The 22,333-nt window shown below is 41.7% G+C and overlaps 2 protein-coding genes across 3 annotated transcripts in view; one reads left to right on the top strand and one right to left on the bottom strand.

Annotated features, from left to right (window-relative positions):
- The window catches only part of aox5 (aldehyde oxidase 5), a 28,268-nt gene extending 16,217 nt beyond the window's left edge, over positions 1-12,051 (bottom strand). The window contains exons 1-14 of the mRNA XM_024444135.1: positions 11,945-12,051; positions 10,789-10,846; positions 10,040-10,136; positions 9,725-9,833; positions 9,475-9,601; positions 9,237-9,298; positions 9,006-9,098; positions 8,069-8,149; positions 7,824-7,968; positions 7,553-7,645; positions 7,312-7,463; positions 6,647-6,740; positions 6,387-6,499; positions 5,917-6,101 (exon numbers count right to left, since the gene is read on the bottom strand). Coding sequence (XP_024299903.1) covers positions 5,917-6,101; positions 6,387-6,499; positions 6,647-6,740; positions 7,312-7,463; positions 7,553-7,645; positions 7,824-7,968; positions 8,069-8,149; positions 9,006-9,098; positions 9,237-9,298; positions 9,475-9,601; positions 9,725-9,833; positions 10,040-10,136; positions 10,789-10,846; positions 11,945-12,001 — 1,466 coding nt within the window. The 5' untranslated portion in view covers positions 12,002-12,051. The remainder of the gene's footprint in view (positions 1-5,916; positions 6,102-6,386; positions 6,500-6,646; positions 6,741-7,311; positions 7,464-7,552; positions 7,646-7,823; positions 7,969-8,068; positions 8,150-9,005; positions 9,099-9,236; positions 9,299-9,474; positions 9,602-9,724; positions 9,834-10,039; positions 10,137-10,788; positions 10,847-11,944) is intronic.
- A 170-nt stretch (positions 12,052-12,221) lies between these two features.
- Positions 12,222-22,301, top strand: LOC112255179 (basic leucine zipper and W2 domain-containing protein 1-A-like). Of its 2 annotated transcripts, XM_042297046.1 has the most exons (12): positions 12,222-12,379; positions 13,147-13,220; positions 13,327-13,503; positions 13,740-13,834; positions 13,936-14,001; positions 14,158-14,293; positions 14,588-14,697; positions 18,901-19,071; positions 20,221-20,367; positions 20,958-21,096; positions 21,291-21,413; positions 21,527-22,301. In XM_042297046.1, exons 2-12 carry the CDS (start codon positions 13,157-13,159, stop codon positions 21,556-21,558), a joined length of 1,260 nt encoding a protein of 419 aa, XP_042152980.1. In that variant the 5' UTR covers positions 12,222-12,379; positions 13,147-13,156; the 3' UTR covers positions 21,559-22,301. The 2 variants fall into 2 exon arrangements, with proteins under 2 accessions (XP_042152980.1, XP_042152981.1); XM_042297047.1 differs by lacking the exons at positions 12,222-12,379; positions 13,147-13,220; positions 13,740-13,834 and having other exon boundaries at positions 13,426-13,503.
- The last annotated feature ends 32 nt before the right edge of the window (positions 22,302-22,333 follow it).

The following is a 22,333-nucleotide window of genomic DNA, read 5'->3' on the forward strand; positions in this document are numbered from 1 at the left end:
TTCCTGCCATATGAGTTCTGTTATACTCACAGACATCATTCAAACAGTTTTAGAAACTTCAGAGTGGTTTCTATCCAAATATACTAATAATATGCATATATTAGCAACTGGGACTGAGTAGCAGGCAGTTTACTCTGGGCACCTCTGGGCACCTTATTCAGCCAAGCTACTCAATACTGCCCCCAGCCATTAGAAGATAAGCAATTTGGCAGTACACCCAGAACATTGCTCTGGGAACCAAAAGGAGTATCTCAGTTTCAAGGTCTCATCTTTGAGAGAAGAAGCCTCGTGAGGTATCAGTCAGTCAAATTCAGGAACCAAGTTTAATAATAAATCATGTAAATCATGCGTATATGATTTGTTTGTGTAGCAATTTATAAGAACTGAAAGGGAACACCGTTTTCAGAGTTTTTATCAAGCTTGTATTGAGTTTATGAAACTCCCCGCCAGTGATAATTAAGATTACTTAATTTACTTTGAATTTGAGTCCTTAGTGATGAATTTTCACAACAGCAGGGTGCTGGGTCAGGCGTATAAAGCAAAGTCTAGCAACCTAAAGGTTGCGTGTTCAAATCTCATCATGGACAACTTTAGCATTTTAGCAGCTTTGCAATTACTTAGCATGTTGGGCTCGAATCCCCACGCGAATCCCCTGAACAAGGCAATTAACCTATTGTTAATTAGGTTAGGCCATCATTATAAATAATAATTTGTTCTGAACTGACTTGCCTAGATAAATAAAGGTTAAATTAAAAAAACATTTTATATATATATATATATATATATATATATATATATATATATATATATATATATATATATATCAGTATATATATATATTTAAAATGTAAAAATAACCCCCTTAACCTAGCGTTAGCCACAACAAATTGGAATTCGTAACATATCATACGTTTGCAAATTTGTAACATGTTGTACGAATTGCCATCTGTAATATATTGTACTGTTGGATTCGGGGTAACTTTGAACATTGATGTATATTGACTAATTGATTTGATAATGTTTTAGTATGTTTATAACTGTAGAAATGCATTAGGATAGGTGACTTGCGTGTTATGTGTTAGATGGGATGATAGAGGAGTATCATGCCTAGAGACTGTATATTGTTACAGGAGATCGCTCATAGGAGAGGGTGGACAGCTAACAGTACACAACATGGGGATTTAATTGAACATTACACATACCCAGATCATGGTGAGAGTAGAAGAGATCGTGGTGGCATTTCAGACACTATGGTAAACTTTCAGGAAACCTGTGACTCCGAGTTTTGTTAGGTTGGAAATTATTCCCAACTCATTCATCTTTTCCCCAATCCTCTTGCCATAAGCAACCCATGTGTTGCAGTGTGTATATCCTCAGGTGAAAGCAGAGATAACCAAGGGCACGTGCTGAATTCTGGAGATTGAATGTGCATCAAGACACACCAGGCGGGGGTGTTGGGGACAGTGTTGGTTTGGTCCACACACACTACTCCTTACAGCACCTGCAGCGGTAAAGATTGTCATGTCTCTCCTTGGGGGTGGTGCATAGTTCTCACGTGAAGTGAGGTCCAGCTGCATCATGGGTGAGCTTGAAGACACCATGACAGAGGAAGCTTTGCGAGAGAGAGAGAGAGAGAGAGAGAGAAACTAGATTCCACTGTAAGACATGCAGATGGGTTGGGGCTGGGAGCTACTTTATACATCATATACTGTACTTGGGTTGGGGTTTAGCTGCTTTATTGGTTAATGTATCACATGAAAGAGGATAGATGTTGGGGTAATTGTACTCTGAACAACAATTTGAGGGAATTGATGTGAAAGCATATACAGCGCTGAGTTACCTTAAGAGGATGTAGGGTTGTGGAAATGGAGGAGATGGGGGAAAAAAGTGACAATGACATGACTTGGGAACACCTCTCGGAACCTGGGGCCTAAAAGGGAAGTCTTGGTGGAAGCGTGAGTAGATTTTTTTTAGGGCATTAGTTTTTGTGGAATCCAGCATAAAAGTATCCTGGAGGCAGAGAGTCAGGTGAAGAGAAAGGGGGAATCGTCATGGTCTCAGACTTTGGTTTCCATGCATATACACTGCTCAAAAAAAAGGGAACACTAAAATAACACATCCTAGATCTGAATTAATGAAATATTCTTATTAAATACTTTTTTCTTTACATAGTTGAATGTGCTGACAACAAAATCACACAAAAATGATCAATGGAAATCAAATTTATCAACCCATGGAGGTCTGGATTTGGAGTCACTCAAAATTAAAGTGGAAAACCACACTACAGGCTGATCCAACTTTGATGTAATGTCCTTAAAACAAGTCAAAATGAGGCTCAGTAGTGTGTGTGGCCTCCACGTGCCTGTATGACCTCCCTACAACGCCTGGGCATGCTCCTGATGAGGTGGAGGATGGTCTCCTGAGGGATCTACTCCCAGACCTGGACTAAAGCATCCACCAACTGGACAGTCTGTGGTGCAACGTGGCGTTGGTGGATGGAGCGAGACATGATGTCCCAGATGTGCTCAATTGGATTCAGGTCTGGGGAACGGGCGGGCCAGTCCATAGCATCAATGCCTTCCTCTTGCAGGAACTGCTGACACACTCCAGCCACATGAGGTCTAGCATTGTCTTGCATTAGGAGGAACCCAGGGCCAACCGCACCAGCATATGGTCTCACAAGGGGTCTGAGGATCTCATCTCGGTACCTAATGGCAGTCAGGCTACCTCTGGCGAGCACATGGAGGGCTGTGCGCCCCCCAAAGAAATGCCACCCCACACCATGACTGACCCACCGCCAAACCGGTCATGCTGGAGGATGTTGCAGGCAGCAGACCGTTCTCCACGGCGTCTCCAGACTCTGTCACGTCTGTCACATGTGCTCAGTGTGAACCTGCTTTCATCTGTGAAGAGCACAGGGCGCCAGTGGCGAATTTTCCAATCTTGGTGTTCTCTGGCAAATGCCAAACGTCCTGGACGGTGTTGGGCTGTAAGCACAACCCCCACCTGTGGACGTCGGGCCCTCATACCACCCTCATGGAGTCTGTTTCTGACCGTTTGAGCAGACACATGCACATTTGTGGCCTGCTGGAGGTCATTTTGCAGGGCTCTGACAGTGCTCCTCCTGCTCCTCCTTGCACAAAGGCGGAGGTAGCGGTCCTGCTGCTGGGTTGTTGCCCTCCTACGGCCTCCTCCACGTCTCCTGATGTACTGGCCTGTCTCCTGGTAGCACCTCCATGCTCTGGACACTACGCTGACAGACACAGCAAACTTTCTTGCCACAGCTCGCATTGATGTGCCATCCTGGATGAGCTGCACTACCTGAGCCACTTGTGTGGGTTGTAGACTCCGACCTCATGCTACCACTAGAGTGAAAGCACCGCCAGTTCAAAAGTGACCAAAACATCAGCCAGGAAGCATAGGAACTGAGAAGTGGTCTGTGGTCACCACCTGCAGAACCACTCCTTTATTGGGGGTGTCTTGCTAATTGCCTATAATTTCCACCTGTTGTCTATTCCATTTGCACAACAGCATGTGAAATCTATTGTCAATCAGTGTTGCTTCCTAAGTGGACAGTTTGATTTCACAGAAGTGCGATTGACTTTGAGTTACATTGTGTTGTTTAAGTGTTCCCTTTATTTTTTTTGAGCAGTGTATAATTATGCATAGGTTATCACATTGTTAATACTGTTACGTTGTGTGTCTTTTTTTGTTGCTTTCCAAGTCTTATGCTATCACTTTCTTAGGAACCAGATAGAGAGAGTGGAGAAACAAAAAGCGCTCCAGCTGACATGGAACAAGACAAGACAGATTGAGCTGGAATGGCATTTTGTTGTGTGATGAGAGATGTATAAAATAAAATTGTGTATGGTGTGATCACAGAACGGAGGCCATAAGTCTCTGAGTTTGTAAACCTCACGACGAATGTTTTGTTATCATTGTTTGTTCATTTATAATTATTTGTTTGTTTTTTATCATTGTGCGTTAATTTATAATCATTTGTTTGTTTTTTTAAATTCATGTTTTATTATCATCGTTTGTCCATTTATAAGTAATTTCCAAGTTTATGTAAATTGAACATTAGGAAGCTATTGTTCAAGAGGAGGGACTGTTGGATTCGGGGTAAACTTTGAACATTGATATACTAAAGTCATGATAGATCAGAAGCATGGAATATAAAGGAGTGAAAGAGACTGGTTTTTATGTTAGAAGTTAATGGTTCTCTGTAGAAAGACAGAGTGGCTGTGGAATGTGCTGGGTGGATGGGAGGGAGTCATGGAAGTGCAATAGGTGATACGGGTGGAGAGCATTGGATTAGACATCAAGGGGGTTGAGGTCAGTTCAGGTCACCTTAAGAGAGACAGAACCGTTTATTACTCTATCACTTCGTCTTCCTGTCGAACCATAAGATGTAAGGATTGGAGAGAAGGAGGGGTGCCTAAAGTGGAGTAGATATACTTGTGGTGGTGGAAACATGTCTTTATCTGAATACAGCTGTGTCGACTCTTTGGAAAGAATTAAACTTGGTTAAGCTTTTCTAGTGTGTGTGAGTTATTTACTCTGAAAAATTAGAACCTAACAGTACGAATTAAAATTCGTTACATATCATACAAATTATAAAATATCATACAAAATGGAATATGGAATTCCAAAATGTAATAACTACCATACGAAACATAACATATCATACTAATTGGCAGAGGTGTGGACTCGAGTAACATGACTTGGACTCGAGTCAGACTCGAGTCACAAAAATGATGACTTGCAACTCGACTTTAACACCAATGACTCGTGACTTGACTTGGACCTTATGACTCGACCTGACTTGATACCCTCCCCCAATCCCAAATATGAACAATGATGCTATTAAACAAAGTGTGCAGCGCATCAACTCTTCATTTAACAGATTAAAGTTTGAATCGGGCAGCAGGCAATCAAAATGTGCCAGCTGAGAAAAAGTTGTGCGTGGCAGTGCAGAGGAACGTCGGCGGGTGAATTCAGATGGAGCCCTTAGAAAGATGATACCCCAAATTATTTATTTTTAGATATAAAGACGACTCTGTATCAAAAAAAAAACGGATTGCAACTTGCGCAACAATTTCCAACTTTGTTCGACATTTGAAGCTGCACAAAGAAGGGTAAGTCATGGCTAATATAGCCGACAGCCATATATTTTATTATTTTACTAGTGTATCATGTAGGCTAACGCAACGTTAAATCAATGAGTCTCCACACAGTCAGTCAGTGCGGGAATGTGAACATTGCACCCAAGATTGAGCTATAAATGGCTAGGCAGTTGGTAGCCTAAATCCTGCCTGATGTTACTGCTGTTCCTAAAAACCATTGACATACGTTAGCCTACTGGAACCACACAGAGAGAGCGTGTGTGTGTGTGTGTTAAGGTTGGGTGATTGTGTACAAGTCTACATCGGCCGATTGCGCCCCATAGCCATCCTCAATAATCGATCACTGTTGGGGGGGGGGGGTCTTTCTCATGGCTACCCATGTATTTCCTTGGAAATATAACGTTTATTTGGAAAATAATAAATATATAGATATTTTTAAAAGCATTAATGATTTTGTCCCACCTTTGCTAATTGGAGTATCCAGGATTTACTATGTTACGTCTACCCCGGATTCCAGGTTGAAACTATTGGCATGTATTTGAAAATACTCAAATACACTGACTGAAATACACTCCCCCCATGCATTTAACCCCGGCATTTGGAAAATTGTATTTTATATAAGTATTTGAAAAAAACTTTAAAATAGTAGGCTATTTATAGGAAATTGCAGATAATTTGGGCCACATTATTTGAAAATACTCAAATAGACAGAAAATAAACATTTACATAATCAAATATTTGAACCCAGGTCTGCAATGTCTGTAAAGTATGTTGTTTTCAGTCTACATACCGTCCAACAAGCTTCTGGCATGTGCGTCCAACCTTGACCAGTGTGGGTCCCACTCCCCCGTAGTAGATGTTGAGAGACTCCACTATGTTAGTGCCCTCCCTGAAGAGCACCTTCATCCCAGCGTTGACAATGGAGAAGGCAAACTCCCTCCTCTGGGCCTGACGGAAGGCGGACACAAACTCCCACTGCAGAGATCAAAGTAAAAATAAATACTGTACTACAATCAACAAACATAATACAGTCAGTCAACAGACATAATACAGTCAATAATCAACAGTCATCCTCAATACAGTCAACAGACCATTTCTCCAACCTGAAAACCTCGCAACAGATTATTCATGTTTACTTACCAATTAACCAAATCCTCAGCACCCAAAGCTTGAAAAAGGTTGGAGTTATGAGTTAAACTAAGGTCATCATCAATATCCAGAGAGGTATTTGTATGAGAGATTAAAACAGTTATTCCTCACTGGTTTGGAGTAGGGGATGTCAATGGACAGGAGGACTTCATCTGGTCTAAGCGCTGTCTTGCCAAAGCCAGTGAAGAGTTCTTCATTCAGAGTGATCGCCCTTGTCCCATTTTCTACAACAAAAAGACAGTTTCATACCATGAATCTAGGCATCACTCAATCAACCATGTCCTTCCCATTTAGGTCATGTGACATTGCATGATCACGAACTGAAAGAAAAGGATCAAATCAAGAAGAATCAATGCTTTGGCCAACAGTACCTTTAGACATGACCTGCAGCGTGCAGTCCAATGCAGCTAGGACACTATTGAGATCATACTTTGGGTTGGCACTGAGGATATTGCCTCCAATGGTCTGTAGACATGGGACATCATAAAACCGATCAAATAAAACACATCAATAAGGCTTTCAGGCAAGAGTAATGCAGTAGTCAACAATAACGACAATGGCCCAGCGACACCCTTTTCACACTACATAGCCAAGCCAAGCTGTACTGTCTGTGCTTGCCTGGTTACGCATTGACCATAGTTTCTGGAACCATGCTGAAAAGGACAACGTGAGGAGAAAATATCTGAGCCAACACAGTTAAGTTTGTTGGGTACATACAGGTGTGCTATCATAATTTGATAATTCTGTTGTCACAGAGGATGTGCAGGAGGAAATGCAGGAGGTTCCTCTTGTGCAGGAGGAAATGCAAATTCTAGTGTATTCAAGGTTTAAAAAGGCTTCTAAAGTTGGTCATTTAAAAAGTCTGACTTTATTTATCCTAACTAAAAATGTATCAGCCGATACAAAAATGTCCATTAATTATAATCCACATAATGATTCAAGTGTACTGTTGCTGCAGGATTACTTTCCTGCTGTGAGATATGGGTCAAATTATGATAGAACATCTGTATCTGTGGGTAATAGTTATAGGGCTTACAGCCATGTTGCGGATCTGTTTCCCTGCTAGACACCGTAGGGTCTGTAGCAGGGCCTGGTACCCCCTGGTTCTCTCTGCCTCCATCTCCCTCACAGCCCTCTCCATCTCGTCCTTCAGACTGGACAGGGTGCAGACTGCCCCCATACTCACACCTGCATGGACATAAACACACAGCAAGTAGATGACGAAAAGCTGAAAAGTTCTTTCAACGAACGGACAATGAATACACTTCTAAACCTACCATCCTTCCCCCACGTCACAGTATGTAAATCTGAAACTCTCCCGGCGTAGATGGTGAGAGGATGATGGACTCCTTTCACTTGCATATTTGGTCCTGCTCAAAACAAATAAACACATAATAGATACAATGTGGCTGAGCAGTCGTCAGGATGAATATTTTTTGTACCGTGTACAGCGTATGGGTCTATTTTTTAATGGGGGAAAATATTTCAGGTTTGAGTGAAAGCAGTTCTGAAACACAAAAGCAAGATGGCAAAGCAAAAGGTTAATACCTATAGTTGTGTTGCCAACCACCACAGGGGCTTCAGGATATTCTGTTTTCAACTCAAGCAGATTGGTCAGATCTACTGGAGATATCAACTTCAGCCTATCGCCTTGGAAACACAGACTGCCACAGGCACGTTTCTTTCCCATAATCTGGTATAGAGAAGAGTGAAATCAAAGTTCTCTGCAAGTTAGTTCTGTTTGAGTTGACAATAGACAAGTCTCTTTAGAGTGAAGACTGAATCTAACGTACCATGAGTTCTGGAGGGAAAATGAGGTCCTGGGATGGGTCAAGCGGAAGAACATTGTCCATATGGAACAGCTCCTCTGAGATCTGACAAGGTATCAAATATTTATTGAGAACACAATCATTCTTTCCTGGTGTCATCATTTCAACTACCCCTCAATTGAAAAAGCTACTTTGCCTCTTGGGCCACTGTAGTTATGTGCTGTGATTACATTTACATGAAGTACTGTTACGGTATTCTTTGGCCTTTCCTTTATCTGCATGTCAAGCACTCATATTTAGCCTGACAATAAAATGTTTTACCATTTCATTTTCACGACAACCAGGGCTACAAGTAGAGTACCACACAAAACAATGAGATATAAACAGTTGCATTCATGACTTTTATTGACATAAAACAAGGCCTGGACAAAGCAAAAACGTATTTATATGAATGCTGTTAGTACAGAAATAGTTTGCTTAATGGTAAATGAATAACCAACTAGTCAATGACACCTTTGTGGAGTTTGTGACAGCAACTATGTGAGCGTATTATAGACACCATGCCACAATAGACACAAAACGTGCATATCTGTGAGTCTCGGCTTTTCATTGACAGCTTTTAATAGTTTGTAGCTGAAACCATTCGAACTCTAAAGACATTTTTGTAAAAGACCCTGCCCCCGCACCCCTTCCGGATCCGCCCTTGTCTCACAAACACCACTCTAGCTCAGCCACCGGTAATCACACAGACTCATGGACGCAGAAGAAATATAAAAGCCAATGGTTCACCCCAGAAGTCTGTAGCTAAAAAACACAATGTTTAAAAGGTATTAAAAGTCCAAAACACGCCAGCGTTACGGTGGGACTCGTTGAGTTAAAGGGACTATACTGTTCCCTAACGCATCTTGCGCATGTACAAGGTTGGAATTCATTCGGTGAAAATGTAAAGTATTTAACTCACATCACTGTACTTGTGTTGCTTAGTTCCATTCTCTATACAGCACTTTCCCCCAGATTCTCCATTCTGGCAACATCCCTCTCCATTCTCTGATGCCTAGTGATATGTAACACATGCATTTTACAGAACATGTTTCAAAGTAATCAAAAGAGAAAACATGTGCATTTTGGTTAAGAGACATGTGCTTTGAATCAAACAACTAGCTTGTGGAAATAGGTTAAAGGCATTACTCACATCACAGAAAGTTTTGAATCCGTCAATGATCGGCCTGTAGCCAGTACAGCGGCAGAGGTTTCCTTTGAGAATGGGGTCAAAAAAAACTGTCAATGACGTTTGAAAAAAGCTAGCGATGAACCTACAGCCAATGTTTTTGTGGAGACCTTTGGACAACTAAAGATGATTTTAAAAATAAGAAGAAGAAGAAATAGAGTATGTTTAATTTTTTTAAATCTATAAAATATAAATGAATGACCTCCTAGAGCCTCTCTGATGTCTTCCATGGTAGGATGTGGTTTGTTCCTCAGTAAAGTGTACATGGACATCACCATGCCTGGAGTACAGAAACCACATTGAGAGCCATGGGCCTTGGCTATACGCTCCTGCAAGAACGTAGACATATCAGTTTTCCTTACAAAAAATATAATCCAGCCACAATGAATGGTGAGCTCCACTTGTAGGATTTAGGATCACAAAACCCTATATAACTGTATAGTAGGACCTACCTGAACCGGATGCAGTTTGGTCTTGGTGCTGCCAATACCCTCCACTGTTACCACAGCAGCTCCATGCAGTGTGCAGATGGGCTGCAGACAGGCGTTAACAGTGTAGTGGCTAGGATCAGTGGTCAAGGATATAACAAGCAGTGACGTGTCGAATAGAATAGTGTGATGCAAACTGAAGAAGATTTCAGTCATTTTACTCCAAAACTATATTTCTCAGTCATTATATTTTGTGATGGTGTTATTTAGTAAAATATTAAATTAAATGGTTTGCTTCCCACATATGGTTGTGAGGGCACTATTAGAAAGAAAGGATACAGAACTCTGTTGTTGAGTTGGTCATATTTGGACACCATGACCGTGCAGGCCCCACATCCACCCCCTCCACAACCATACTTAGTCCCAGTTAGAAGCACTATATAGAGAAGAGACACGTGTAGATGATTTTGGCTAAGCATTTTGAAATGACCTTCACTGCTATTCAACCCTGCACCTTAGAGGCTGCTGCCCTGTATATATAGACATGGAATCACTGGCCACTTTAATAATGGAACACTAGTTACTTTAATAATGTTTACATACTGCTTACTCATCTCATACGTACAGTATATACTTTATTCTATTCTACTGTATTTAGTTAATGCCACTACTTCATTGCTCGTCCAAAACTGCACTGTTGGCATTTCGCTACAACATCTGCTTAATATGTGTATGTGACCAATAAAATGTGATTTGAAGAACATACAGTGCCTTGCGAAAGTATTCGCCCCCCTTGAACTTTGCGACCTTTTGCCACATTTCAGGCTTCAAACATAAAGATATAAAACTGTATTTTTTTGTGAAGAATCAACAATATCCAATAAATGTCGTTCCACTTCATGATTGTGTCCCACTTGTTGTTGATTCTTCACAAAAAAATACAGTTTTATATCTTTATATTTGAAGCCTGAAATGTGGCAAAAGGTCGCAAAGTTCAAGGGGGCCGAATACTTTCGCAAGGCACTGTAGACATTATGTGCTGTTATTTACATACAAAAAGGTGTTATAATTTTGTTGAGGAAAAGTACCTTTCCTTCTGAGGAATTTGAGGAGCACCTCCTCTGGATCGGCATTCCTCTCTAAGATCTGAAACACGCACAAACGCACACAGATAGAGGTCACAATCTATTCTAAGACAACCAAGTCTCTGTCTGTGAAAAAAACAGTAACAAGGCATATCTACATCAAGCGACAGCAAACACTCTGGAGAGTCAAAATGATATCACGGGTGGCTTGAGAATGCCATATGCTCTGCATCTAATCTATAGTGTTATCTGTGACTATAATCAGGACATTGGTGTGTCAGTCTGCTGACAATCATGTGCTTTACATAAAAGTCAACATTTTGAGGTGGGAGGACTGGAGGAATCTGTATCAATATATTGAATACTGTATAAGAAAATATTTCAGGTGCAGAAAAACTGTAGATTATACATTTTAGAAAGCAGCCTTTTGTTTAATATTTTCTTACAGTGTTGAAGTGATATGACTTCCTCATACTAACCATAGAAATAATAGAAAGTATCACAAACACAATAGACATTTACCAGACAACTGCATTGCGTAAATTACAATTATTATTCAATTAAATTTGGAACTAATGTCAATTGAGCTGCTCAGCAAAAGGAAAATATACTGTCCTCTGCAGTTTGAAAATGTGGCCTAATGTTATTCCAAAAGACCAGTACAGTATAAATTTATTTTATTTTACCTTTATTTAACTAGGCAAGTCAGTTAAGAACAAATTCTTATTTTCAATGACGGCCTAGGAACGGCGGTCAAACCAACGTCTAATAGAGACTAAATAATGTGTTGATCCAATATGATTAGTCTGGATCTTTTGCTCCATTACTGGCAAAATATCTGATTATTTTTTATTTTTTTAACTAGGCAAGTCAGTTAAGAACAAATTCTTATTTACAGTGAAGGCCTACACCAGCCGACGCTGGGCCAATTGCGCGCCGCCCAATGGGACTCCCAATCACGGCTGGTTGTGATACAGCCTGGATTCAAACCAGGGTGTCTGTAGTGATGCCTCAAGCAAGATGCAGGGGTCTTAGCCTGCTGCACTACTCGGGAGCCAATTTGGTTGGTCAAAATACCAATAATAGGGCAAAAGATCAAAATTGGGCTACCTGTGTGAACACAGCCATAGTCACATATTAGAAAAAAAATATTTCTTACCTTTTGTCCATTTACATAGAAAATCAATTCACTGCAACTGTTGGGAGAGGACATCATTGATGTTTACTCAAAAGCAGCAATCTGAAACTCTGTCTCTGAATTATCATTTGTGGCAGTTTAAATACCTTTGGGATTGACCAACGTCACATGGCTTGAGCTTGACAATCATTTACACACATTATCAACAAAGTTATATCATGACAAAGAAACATTACATATATCCCCCCCCACCCACCCAGCCCCCCACCCACGCAAAGTCACCCCCTGAATAGATAAAGTGACACCATAGAGCCATATTTAAATACGCATGCGTACTTGCGAAAACCGGTCACTAGTTGGTTCTGGAAAGGGTATTTTTGTTAGGTCGATAGGACTGAATTCGGGTGTTTTGAATTTGTTCTTTCTCTAACCGTTTTTTTATCTGCATACATTTCGGTAGGTGGCCTGCATACTTTGCACATTCGGTTGACAATGTAATCTACACGTGTCTGTTTAAACTAACATTGGCTAGCTAGTAAAGTATTGTATCTAGAGTTATTTTCCTGCATTGTTAGCTAGCAAGCACAACTTCGCTACCTAACAAACTAAATGGCTAACATAACGTTGGCTATCATGTCGGAAGAACTGACTTTGTAGATATGGCACGTTGAAACACAGGCTTTATTTATCTGCCCACTGTAGAGCCACTTAGTTGCCCATGATATTTGATAATCAGGCGTGAATATCGACGTCCTTTGTTCCAAGTTTTGTTAGCATTACAGGAAATTGTGGCTTGTTAGCTAAAGTTAGCTGCTATGGGAGTTTCGCAGGTGCCACACGAACAAGCAAGGCCTGTCTGAACGGGCGCATTGCCGGAAGGTCCCCGTGCTCATACTATAGCCTACCATCTTGGAGGGCAACTAAAGCAGGCTAGCTAACTAACTTCACCTAACTACATTTTGATTGTATTTTATATTCATCATGACAAAGCCAGGTTACAATGTCAACTTTGAAAATTCTCCAAATTACCAGGTGTGGCTTGCTAATTAGCTAGCTAAAATATAGCCAGAACAAGGCATAGCATAGCTCTCGCATGGGCCTAACGTTACAGAAATTCTGTTGGGCAGAGCACGTTCCCAACTAGCTATACATAGCCTGCTAATGTTCACTAATTATCTTGACGGTGCGCAATCAGACGTTAATGTTAAACTTTTCTCATCCAGAGTGTCTTTTATGAATAATCAAAAGCAGCAAAAGCCAACGCTAACCGGCCAGCGTTTCAAAACGAGGAAAAGAGGTAAGTTGGGCATCTTCATTGTCGACCAATTTGCCTCTACTTGTTTGGTTCACCTAGCTGTGTCAACATGGTACCGGCGGTGAAATTATGACATGTTTTTCAACAGATGAAAAGGAGAGATTTGACCCTACTCAGTTTCAAGAAAGTATCGTACAAGGCTTGAATCAAACTGGATCTGATTTGGAAGCTGTTGCAAAATTCCTTGATGCCTCTGGCGCCAAGCTTGACTACCGCCGGTATGCAGAGACACTCTTTGACATCCTGGTGGCTGGCGGAATGCTTGGTGAGTACAGATCTTTAAGTAGTGTTTAAAGTCAGTAGCTTTCAGGGATCCCTTGCCTCCTTCCAAAGTCCCACCCATCTGACCTTCTTCTACAATGCGCTTTGAGGAGGAAAGAGGATTCTAGGGAAGTTTTAGAGGATGTGTAGTGTTGGCTGTCAGTTTCCATTCCATTTGGAAAGCTGCTGTTGTCCAGATTAGCGCACTGACACTCTTTCTCCCCCTTCACCTCTTTGCAGCCCCAGGAGGGAGTATATCTGATGACCTGACCCGCACAGAGTTCTGCCTCTTCACTGCACAAGAGGACCTTGAGACAATGCAAGCATATGCTCAGGTAAGAGGATGTGGAAATAATTTTACTGCAAAGTATCTATATCAATGCTGTATAATAACACTTACCACAGTGTCACATCTTACTTTGTTTTGAACCTGTAGGTTTTTAACAAGCTGATCCGGCGTTACAAGTACCTGGAGAAAGGGTTTGAGGAGGAGATCAAGAAGGTGAGACAGTTGGTTTGAACTCCTGCTTGGCAGTTGGCACTGATGAATGTTACACACATTGGAACCTGCATGGATTATTTGAATGGGATATTTTATTTTCACGACAAAGAACTAAAACATTTACCCTGCAGGCTCATTATTTTATCTACTCCGCAGTTGCTGCTGTTTTTAAAAGGGTTCACCGAATCAGAGCGCAACAAGCTGGCCATGCTCACTGGCATTCTGTTGGCCAATGGAAACATATCAGCTGCCGTCATTGGAAGTCTCTTCAACGAGAACGTGGTCAAAGAGGGTGAGTGTCTGCCAGCCCACCACTATCTTTACCTGGACCTGTCCAATAAGAGCTGCTTGTTTTCATTTTAATTTTTCCCAATTGTTTGGTTACGGTGGCCCCAAATGAACATGGCCCTCTTCACTGGAAACTTTTTGTTAAATGGTCTCTGAAATGGACACAGTATTCAGGCACATTGTATGAACCCAATGTCTCTGAAATGAACATGTTTTTAGTTAATACAAAATAGTGATTTGAGTGCTGTTCATAGCAGGGTACCTGCTGCTTTGACTGTTGCTTTATGACTGTTTGCAGGAGTATCTGCAGCCTTTGCTGTCAAACTGTTCAAGTCCTGGATCTACGAAAGGGACATCAATGCTGTCGCTGTCGCTCTCCGCAAAGTCAGCATGGACAACAGGCTGATGGTAAAGCTTTAATTCCTTACTATATATATATATAACCCCCCCTCCAAGCATACCAATATGTATAGAAGAGTAAGGGGCGGTTTCCTCAACACAGATTAAAGGGATAGCTCTCCAAAATGATATACATTTCCTTACAACATTTAATGGCACTGGAGAGGATGGCTGACGTTTTATTGGCTCTTAACCAACCGTGCTATTGTTTTTTCCCCCCGCATTGCTTGTAACTTATTTTGTACATAATGTTGTTGCTGCTACTGTCTCTTATGACCGAAAGGAGCTTTTGGACATCAGAACAGCGATTACTCCCCTTGAATTGGACTAAGAATTGTTCTTTAATGAGTCGGACGAGAGGAATTTACTCCAGTCACCGAACAGGCCCTCATCCCCGTCATTCACAGGAGAAAGAGAGGTTTTGCGGAAGGAGAGCGAGGTGCCTTGTGAGGATCCGGTGACGAGTGACTAATCTGCCTTTGCCATCCGTACTATTAGCCAATGTACAATCACTGGAAAATAAATGGGATGAACTAAAAGCATCTATATTCTACCAACGGGACATTAAACTGTAATATCTTATGTTTCACAGAGTCGTGGCTGAATGACGACATGAGCAACTTAAAGCTGGTGGGTTATACAAGCGATCGGCAGGATAGAACAGCAGCCTCTCTTAAAACCTCTTGAGACATTTGCGTCCCGCTTATCCTTAACTGGCCAATTGCCAGGAGAAATGCAGAGCGCCAGATCATATAAAATTGAAACTTTCATTAAATCACACGTGTAAGATACTCAATTAGAGCTACACTCGTTGTGAATCCAGCCAACATGTCAGATTTTTTAAATACTTTTTGGCGAAAGCATAAGAAGCTATTATCTGAGCCTTAGCCTGCACAATCTGCACCAGCAGTGAACAAAGGAGCTAGCATATTACAACCCTGCAGGCGCTACACAAAACGCTGAAATAAAATATAAAACATGCATTACCTTTGACAAGCTTCTTTTGTTGGCACTCCAATATGTCCCATAAACATCACAATTGGTCCTTTTGTTCGATTTAATTCTGTCCATATATATCCAAAATGTCCCTTTATAAAGAGCGTTTGATCCAGAAAAAAAACAGCATACAAAAACGCGTCACTACAAAATATTTCAAAAGTTGCCTATAAACTTTGCTAAAATATTTCAAACTACTTTTGTAATACAGCGTTAGGTATTTTAAATGTTAATAATCAGGAAACACAGGAAAGAACATGAAAGAAAAGAAACCAGCGCTGCTTTTCACGAATTGCGCAACTCACAAAAGTGTCCCCAGTTCTGAGTTGGCCTACTACTTCATTGCACAAAGGAATAACCTCAACCAAATTCCAAAGACTGGTGACATCCAGTGGAGGCGGTAGGAACTGAAAATAGGTTCATATGAAATATCCCATGGCAAAGACAATACAGGAAACAGAGAGGGGAGAAGAGAAAAAACCTGAACAGTTAGTCCTCGGGGTTTTACCTGCTACATAAGTTCTGTTTTCTTCACAGACATGATTCAAACAGTTTTAGAAACTTCAGTGTTTTCTATCCAAATATATGAATAATATGCATATCTTATATTCTTGACATGAGTAGCAGGAAGTTGAAATTGGGCAAGGTATTTATCCAGAAGTGAAAATTCTGCCCCCTAGCTTTAAGAGGTAGCGGTCTATGTATATTTGTAAACAGCTGGTGCACGATATCTAAGGAAGTCTCAAGGTTTTGCTTGCCTGAGGTAGAGTATCTCATGATAAGCTGTAAACCACACTATCTACCTAGAGTTTTCATCTGTATTTTTCGTAGCCTGCATACCACCACAGACCGATGCTGGCACTAAGACAGCACTCAATGAACTGTATACCCCGTAAGCAAACAGAAAAACGCTCATCCAGAGGCGGTGCTCCTACTGCCGGGGACTTTAACACAGGGAAACAAATCAGTTTTGCCTAATTTCTTTCATCATGCTAAATGTGCAACCAGAGAGAGAATTCTATCCTGATTCCTGCTTACAAGCAAAAATATAAACCGTAACCACCAGTTACCAGGTCAATAAAAAAAAAGTGGTCAGATGAAGCAGATGCTAAACTTCAGGACTGTTTTGCTTGCACAGACTGGAATATGTTCCGTGATTCTTCCAATTGCATTGATGAGTACACCATATCGGTCACTGGCTTCATCAATAAGTGCATCGACGACATCGTCCCCACAGTGACTACGTACATACCCCAACCAGAAGCCATGGATTACAGGCAACATCATCACTGAGGTAAACGGTAGAGCTGCTGCATTCAAGGAGTGGGACTAACCTTGACGCTTATAAGAAATCCCACTATGCCCTCCCAACGAACCATCAAACAGGCAAAGCATCGATACAGGACTAAGATCGAATCGTACTGCAACAACGCTCGTCGGATGTGGCAGGGCTTGAAAACTATTAGACTACAAAGGGCAGCACAACCGAGAGCTGCCCAGTCACACGAGCCTACCAGATGAGCTAAATAACTTCTATGCTCGCTTTGAGGAAAGTGACACTGAAACATGCATGAGAGCATCATCTGTTCCGGATGACTGATCACTCTCTCCGCAGTCGATGTAAGACCTTTAAACAGGTCAACATTCACAAGGCCGCAGGGCCAAACGGATTACCAGGATGTGTTCTCCGAGCATGCGCTGACCAACTGGCAAGTGTCTTCACTGACATTTTCAACCTCTCCCTGTCTGAGTCTGTAATACCAACATGTTTCAAGCAGACCACCATAGTCCCTGTGCCCAAGAACACTAAGGTAACCTGCCTAAATGACTACTGACCCATAGCACTCACATTAGTATCCATGAAGTGCTTTGAAAAGCTGGTCATGGCTCACATCACCATTATCCCAGAAACCCTAGACCCACTCCAATTTGCATACCGGATCAACAGATCCACAGATGATGCAATCTCTATTGCACTCCACACTGCCCTTTTCCACCTGGACAAAAGGAACACCTATGTGAGAATGCTATTCATGGACCACAGTTCAGTGTTCAACACCATAGTGCCATCAATGCTCATCACTAAGCTAAGGACCCTGAGACTTCCTGATGGGCCGCCCCCAAGTGGTAAGGGTAGGTAACAACACATCCTCAGTCCCCTCCTGTACTCCCTGTTCACTCATGACTGCATGTCCAGGCACGACTCCCAACACCATTAAGTTTTCCGATGACACAACTGTGGTAGGCCAGATCACTGATAACGACGAGATGGCCTATAGGGAGAAGGTCAGAGACCTGACCTTGTGGTGCAAGGACAACAACCTCTCCTTCAATGTGATCAAGACAAAGGAGATGATTGTGGACTATAGGAAAAGGAGGACTGAGCACACCCTCATTGACAGGGCTGTAGTGGAGCAGGTTGAGCGCTTCAAGTTCCTTGGCATCCACATCACCAACAAACTAACATGGTTGGTTAAGGGTTTGTAAGTAAGTGTTTCACTGTAAGGTCTCTCTATACCTGTTGTATTTGGCGCATGTGACAATGTTATTTGTAAGCCACGTGTCATACTAATTCCACGGACACCTGCAGACACTCAGCCTTTCGCCCCTCCGTTGTACTTGATTGATTTTAAGGTCACTAATTAGTAAGGCACTCCCCTCGCCTGCTTGTCTAGGTCTTAATTTAAAGGAAAAAACAGCAGGCACTAGGCCCTCCATGGAATGAGTTTGACACCTGCTGTATGCAGTCTATGCTTTGGTATCCCTGGCACTGTTTCCATACGATAACATTTTAGCATTTGTGGCACATCCCATTAGTCATGGGACCGATATTAACATTTCAAACCATTTTCAAATTATCTATAAGTGACTGTGCTTCACAATCAATTTTAGATACTTTTGGATGATTTGGACATGTGCGATGAATGCTAATCGGTCCCATGACTTTTTAATGCTGAAACGTTAGCATGGTGCGAGGGATACTTCACCAAAGCATGGATTTCTGTCATACCTTATCCGTAGACTGCTTACAGGGTAAGGAAGCAAGTATACTTCGGTAATTTGGGTGAACTATTCCTTCAAGACTAGTCATAGTCTAAAAACATCTTCCATGGCGATTGTCTGTTAAACCAGCTTAAGTTTTTATATTGGCCTTTAGATTTCAAACAAAATAAATATTGAATGTGAACTAATTACTTGAATCAATATCTGTCACAGGAACTCTTTCCTGCCAACAAGCGGAGCTGTGAGCATTTTTCAAAGTACTTCACTGACGCGGGACTGAAAGAGCTGTCAGACTTTGCCAGGAACCAGGAGGCCATCGGGTCCCGTAAGGAGCTGCAGAAAGAGCTCCAAGAGATGATGGCCCGTGGGGACAACTTCAAAGATGTGAGACTTATTCTTATACCGTGGGTTCAAAATATTGGGACAGTGACACATTTGTTATTTTGACTCTGTACTGCATGCAGCACTTGGTTATTTGAATTACAATGACAGGTTCAAGTGCAGACTGTCTGCTTTCATTTGAGGGTGTTTTCATAGATCGGGTGAACCATTTGAGAAATTACAGCACTTTTTGTATGTAGTCCCCATGTTTTTTTATGGGACAAAGTATTGAAACAAATTCACTTGTGTATTAAAGTAGTCAACAATTTAGTATTTGGTCCCGTATTCCTTGCATGCAATGATTGTAGTGTACTACCCAAGAAGACTAGAGGCTGTAATCGCTACCGAAGGTCCTTCAACAAAGTACTGAGTAAATGGTCTAGTAACCAGTTTTGCACTGTACAGTTCATGTAAGGAAATCAGTCAATTGAAATACATTTTAGGCTAATCTATGGATTTCACATGACTAGGTGCGCAGCCATGGGTGGCCCTGGGAGGGCATCAGCCCACCCACTTGGGAGCCAGGCACACCCATGGGGAGCCAGACCCAGCCAATCAGAATGAGTCTTTCTCCACAAAACAACTTTATTATAGACAGAGAAAGTTTCATCAACGTACCGGGTGGCTGGTCTCTACCGATCCCGTAGGCGAAGAAGCCGGTTGTGGAGGTTCTGTGCTCACATGGTCTGTGTTAGTGAGGCTGGAAGTACTGCAAAATTCTCTAAAATGACTTATGGTAGGGAAATTAATTTTCAATTCTCTGGCAACAGCTCTGGTGGACCTTCCTCTAGTCTGCATGTGAATTGCACGCTCCCTCAACTTGAGACAACTGGGACGTTGTGTGACACAACTGCACATCTTAGTGGCCTTTTTGTCCTCAGCACACGGTGCACCTGTGTAATGTTTACTCAGCTTCTTGATGTGCTCACACCTGTCAGGTCGATGGATTACATTGGCAAAGGAGAAATGCTCACTAACAGGGAAGTAAACAAATGAATGTTTTTTGGTGCGTTTGGAGAATATCTGGAATTTTTAATTTCTGGCTCATGAAACATGGGACAAACTTTACATGTTGCGTTTTATATTTTTGTTCAGTGTATATATGCTTGATAGCTGGGCATTGTTCATTGACGTGTTCCCTGCTGTGTTTAGATAATTGCCTATGTCAGGGAGGAGATGAAGAAGACCAGCATCTCTGAACAACTGATGATCGGCATCGTGTGGTCCAGTGTCATGAGCTGTGTGGAATGGAACAAGAAGGAAGAGCTGGTCTGCGAACAATCTATCAAACACTTGAAGGTAAATGTCTTCTGCGGTCTTGAACCGGTCTCTTGCCAAAAATATTTATCAATGAGACAAACCTAGATGAAGGTTAAATTAGTTGCTGCTAAATTAACTTCAGATTAGCTTTTTTTGGAACTTTATAGTATTGGAAGAGGGTGGAGCGGTACTAATATAGGCCAGATAGGAGCATGATTAGGTTTTAGTTGGCTGGTTTTAGTCCAGTCAACCACCTTGTGCCCCCCCCTGTATAGCAATTTAAGAGTGTTTGGCCAATAACTGGAAGTTTGCTGGTTCAAATCCGCAAGACGACTAGGTGAAAATACTGTTGATATGCCCTTAAGGAAGGCACTTAACCCTAATTGCTCATCTGCTAAATGTCTCAAATGTAGGTGCTTATATTGCTGCTTTGCTTGCCCCTGACATTGTGTCATTGCAACTAAGAATCTGTTAATTGACAGATTGGATGAATGGGAACTAATTGGTCCTCTCTCCACCACAGCAATAGTCCTCTCCTGACGGTGTTCACCTCCCAAGGAGCCTCTGAGATCATCTAGTCTCTAACCCTCCTGTACCCTAACCCCCCCATCTTTCTCTCTTCTCCACAGCAATACAGTCCTCTCCTGAAGGCATTCACCTCCCAGGGAGCCTCTGAGATAATCCTGCTGGTGAAAATCCAGGAGTACTGCTATGACAACATCCACTTCATGAAGGCCTTCCAGAAGATTGTGGTGCTCCTCTACAAAGGTGTGGGCCCTGGTTGAAAGTAGTGCACTATAAAGGGAATAGGGTGCCATTTGGGATACAACCTGTGTGTGGTGGGCACAATGGCTCGCATGTGACATGTTTAGGTACCATGGTGTGCCCTATAGGGTGTGCACTCATTACCTTTGATCTGAACATTCTAATGTTCCGTGTTGCTTCGCCTTCTCCCAACCCAGCGGATGTTTTGAGTGAAGAGGCCATTCTTAAGTGGTACGCAGAGGCCCACGTTGCTAAAGGAAAGAGTGTTTTCCTCGAGCAGATGAAGAAATTCGTTGAGTGGCTGAAGAATGCAGAGGAAGGTAAAAAGAAACGGCGTTTAATGAGTTACCTTTTTGAAAATTATCTTAATATTCATGTTGCTGTAAATTGTAATGTTCTGATTTGACTCGACTCTTTTTTTTCTGTCTTCCAGAGTCTGAGTCCGAGGACGAGGAAGAGAACTGAGAACTCAACCCTCCACATGTGCATTTTAAACAGCACAGTAGGAGCAGTAGAATGTTTTTGTTACTGAAGTGCTAGTCTCTCCCAGTCCTGTTTTCTTATATTACCTTCTGTTTTCTTTCACCCCTCTCCAACATTTACGTTTTAACTCGAGGGCTGTGACGTGAACGGTACACTCCTAATTACATTTTGTTTTAAACTTACCCTTAATGGTTCACACGTATTGTGAATTAAAACCTCAATCATAAGATTAACAAATGAAGTGTTGATTTGTTTGGAAAGAAGCAGAAATGACCCCCTTTTATTAGTATTACTATTATGCCTTCTGTGTTTTGGAAATGGAACATTCCACTTGATTAAGATACTCTATTGATGTTGCTGCATCCAGTCAGATATCCCTGATACTGCTGTAACTGTTAATATTGCAGCAGTGCGCCTTCTTGCTATGTGACTTAAAGGCACCCTAAAATGACAAGTCATTGCCTTCTCGCCAAAGGTTTTACCCGGTAGCCCTATCCTCATGTTAGCTCCTTTCCTGACCTTGGCCTTTTGGACAAACCTGTAATGAACAGTTGAATTGGTGATCGGATGAACGTTGTGCAGTGACTCATCTTGGTAGAACCACCTCTTGACCTGACTGACATCCTCTCTGGAAGATGCAATGCCAGCTAAGTAATATTGGTTAATTTCTTTAATCTGATTAAACCAATTATTTTTTAAAGAAATAAAGATGACTAAAATTCTTATTCTGATTATTTATGGTATACATTTCTTGTAT

Source organism: Oncorhynchus tshawytscha, linkage group LG14 (genome assembly GCF_018296145.1).
Source record: "Oncorhynchus tshawytscha isolate Ot180627B linkage group LG14, Otsh_v2.0, whole genome shotgun sequence".
Taxonomy (NCBI): domain Eukaryota; kingdom Metazoa; phylum Chordata; class Actinopteri; order Salmoniformes; family Salmonidae; genus Oncorhynchus; species Oncorhynchus tshawytscha.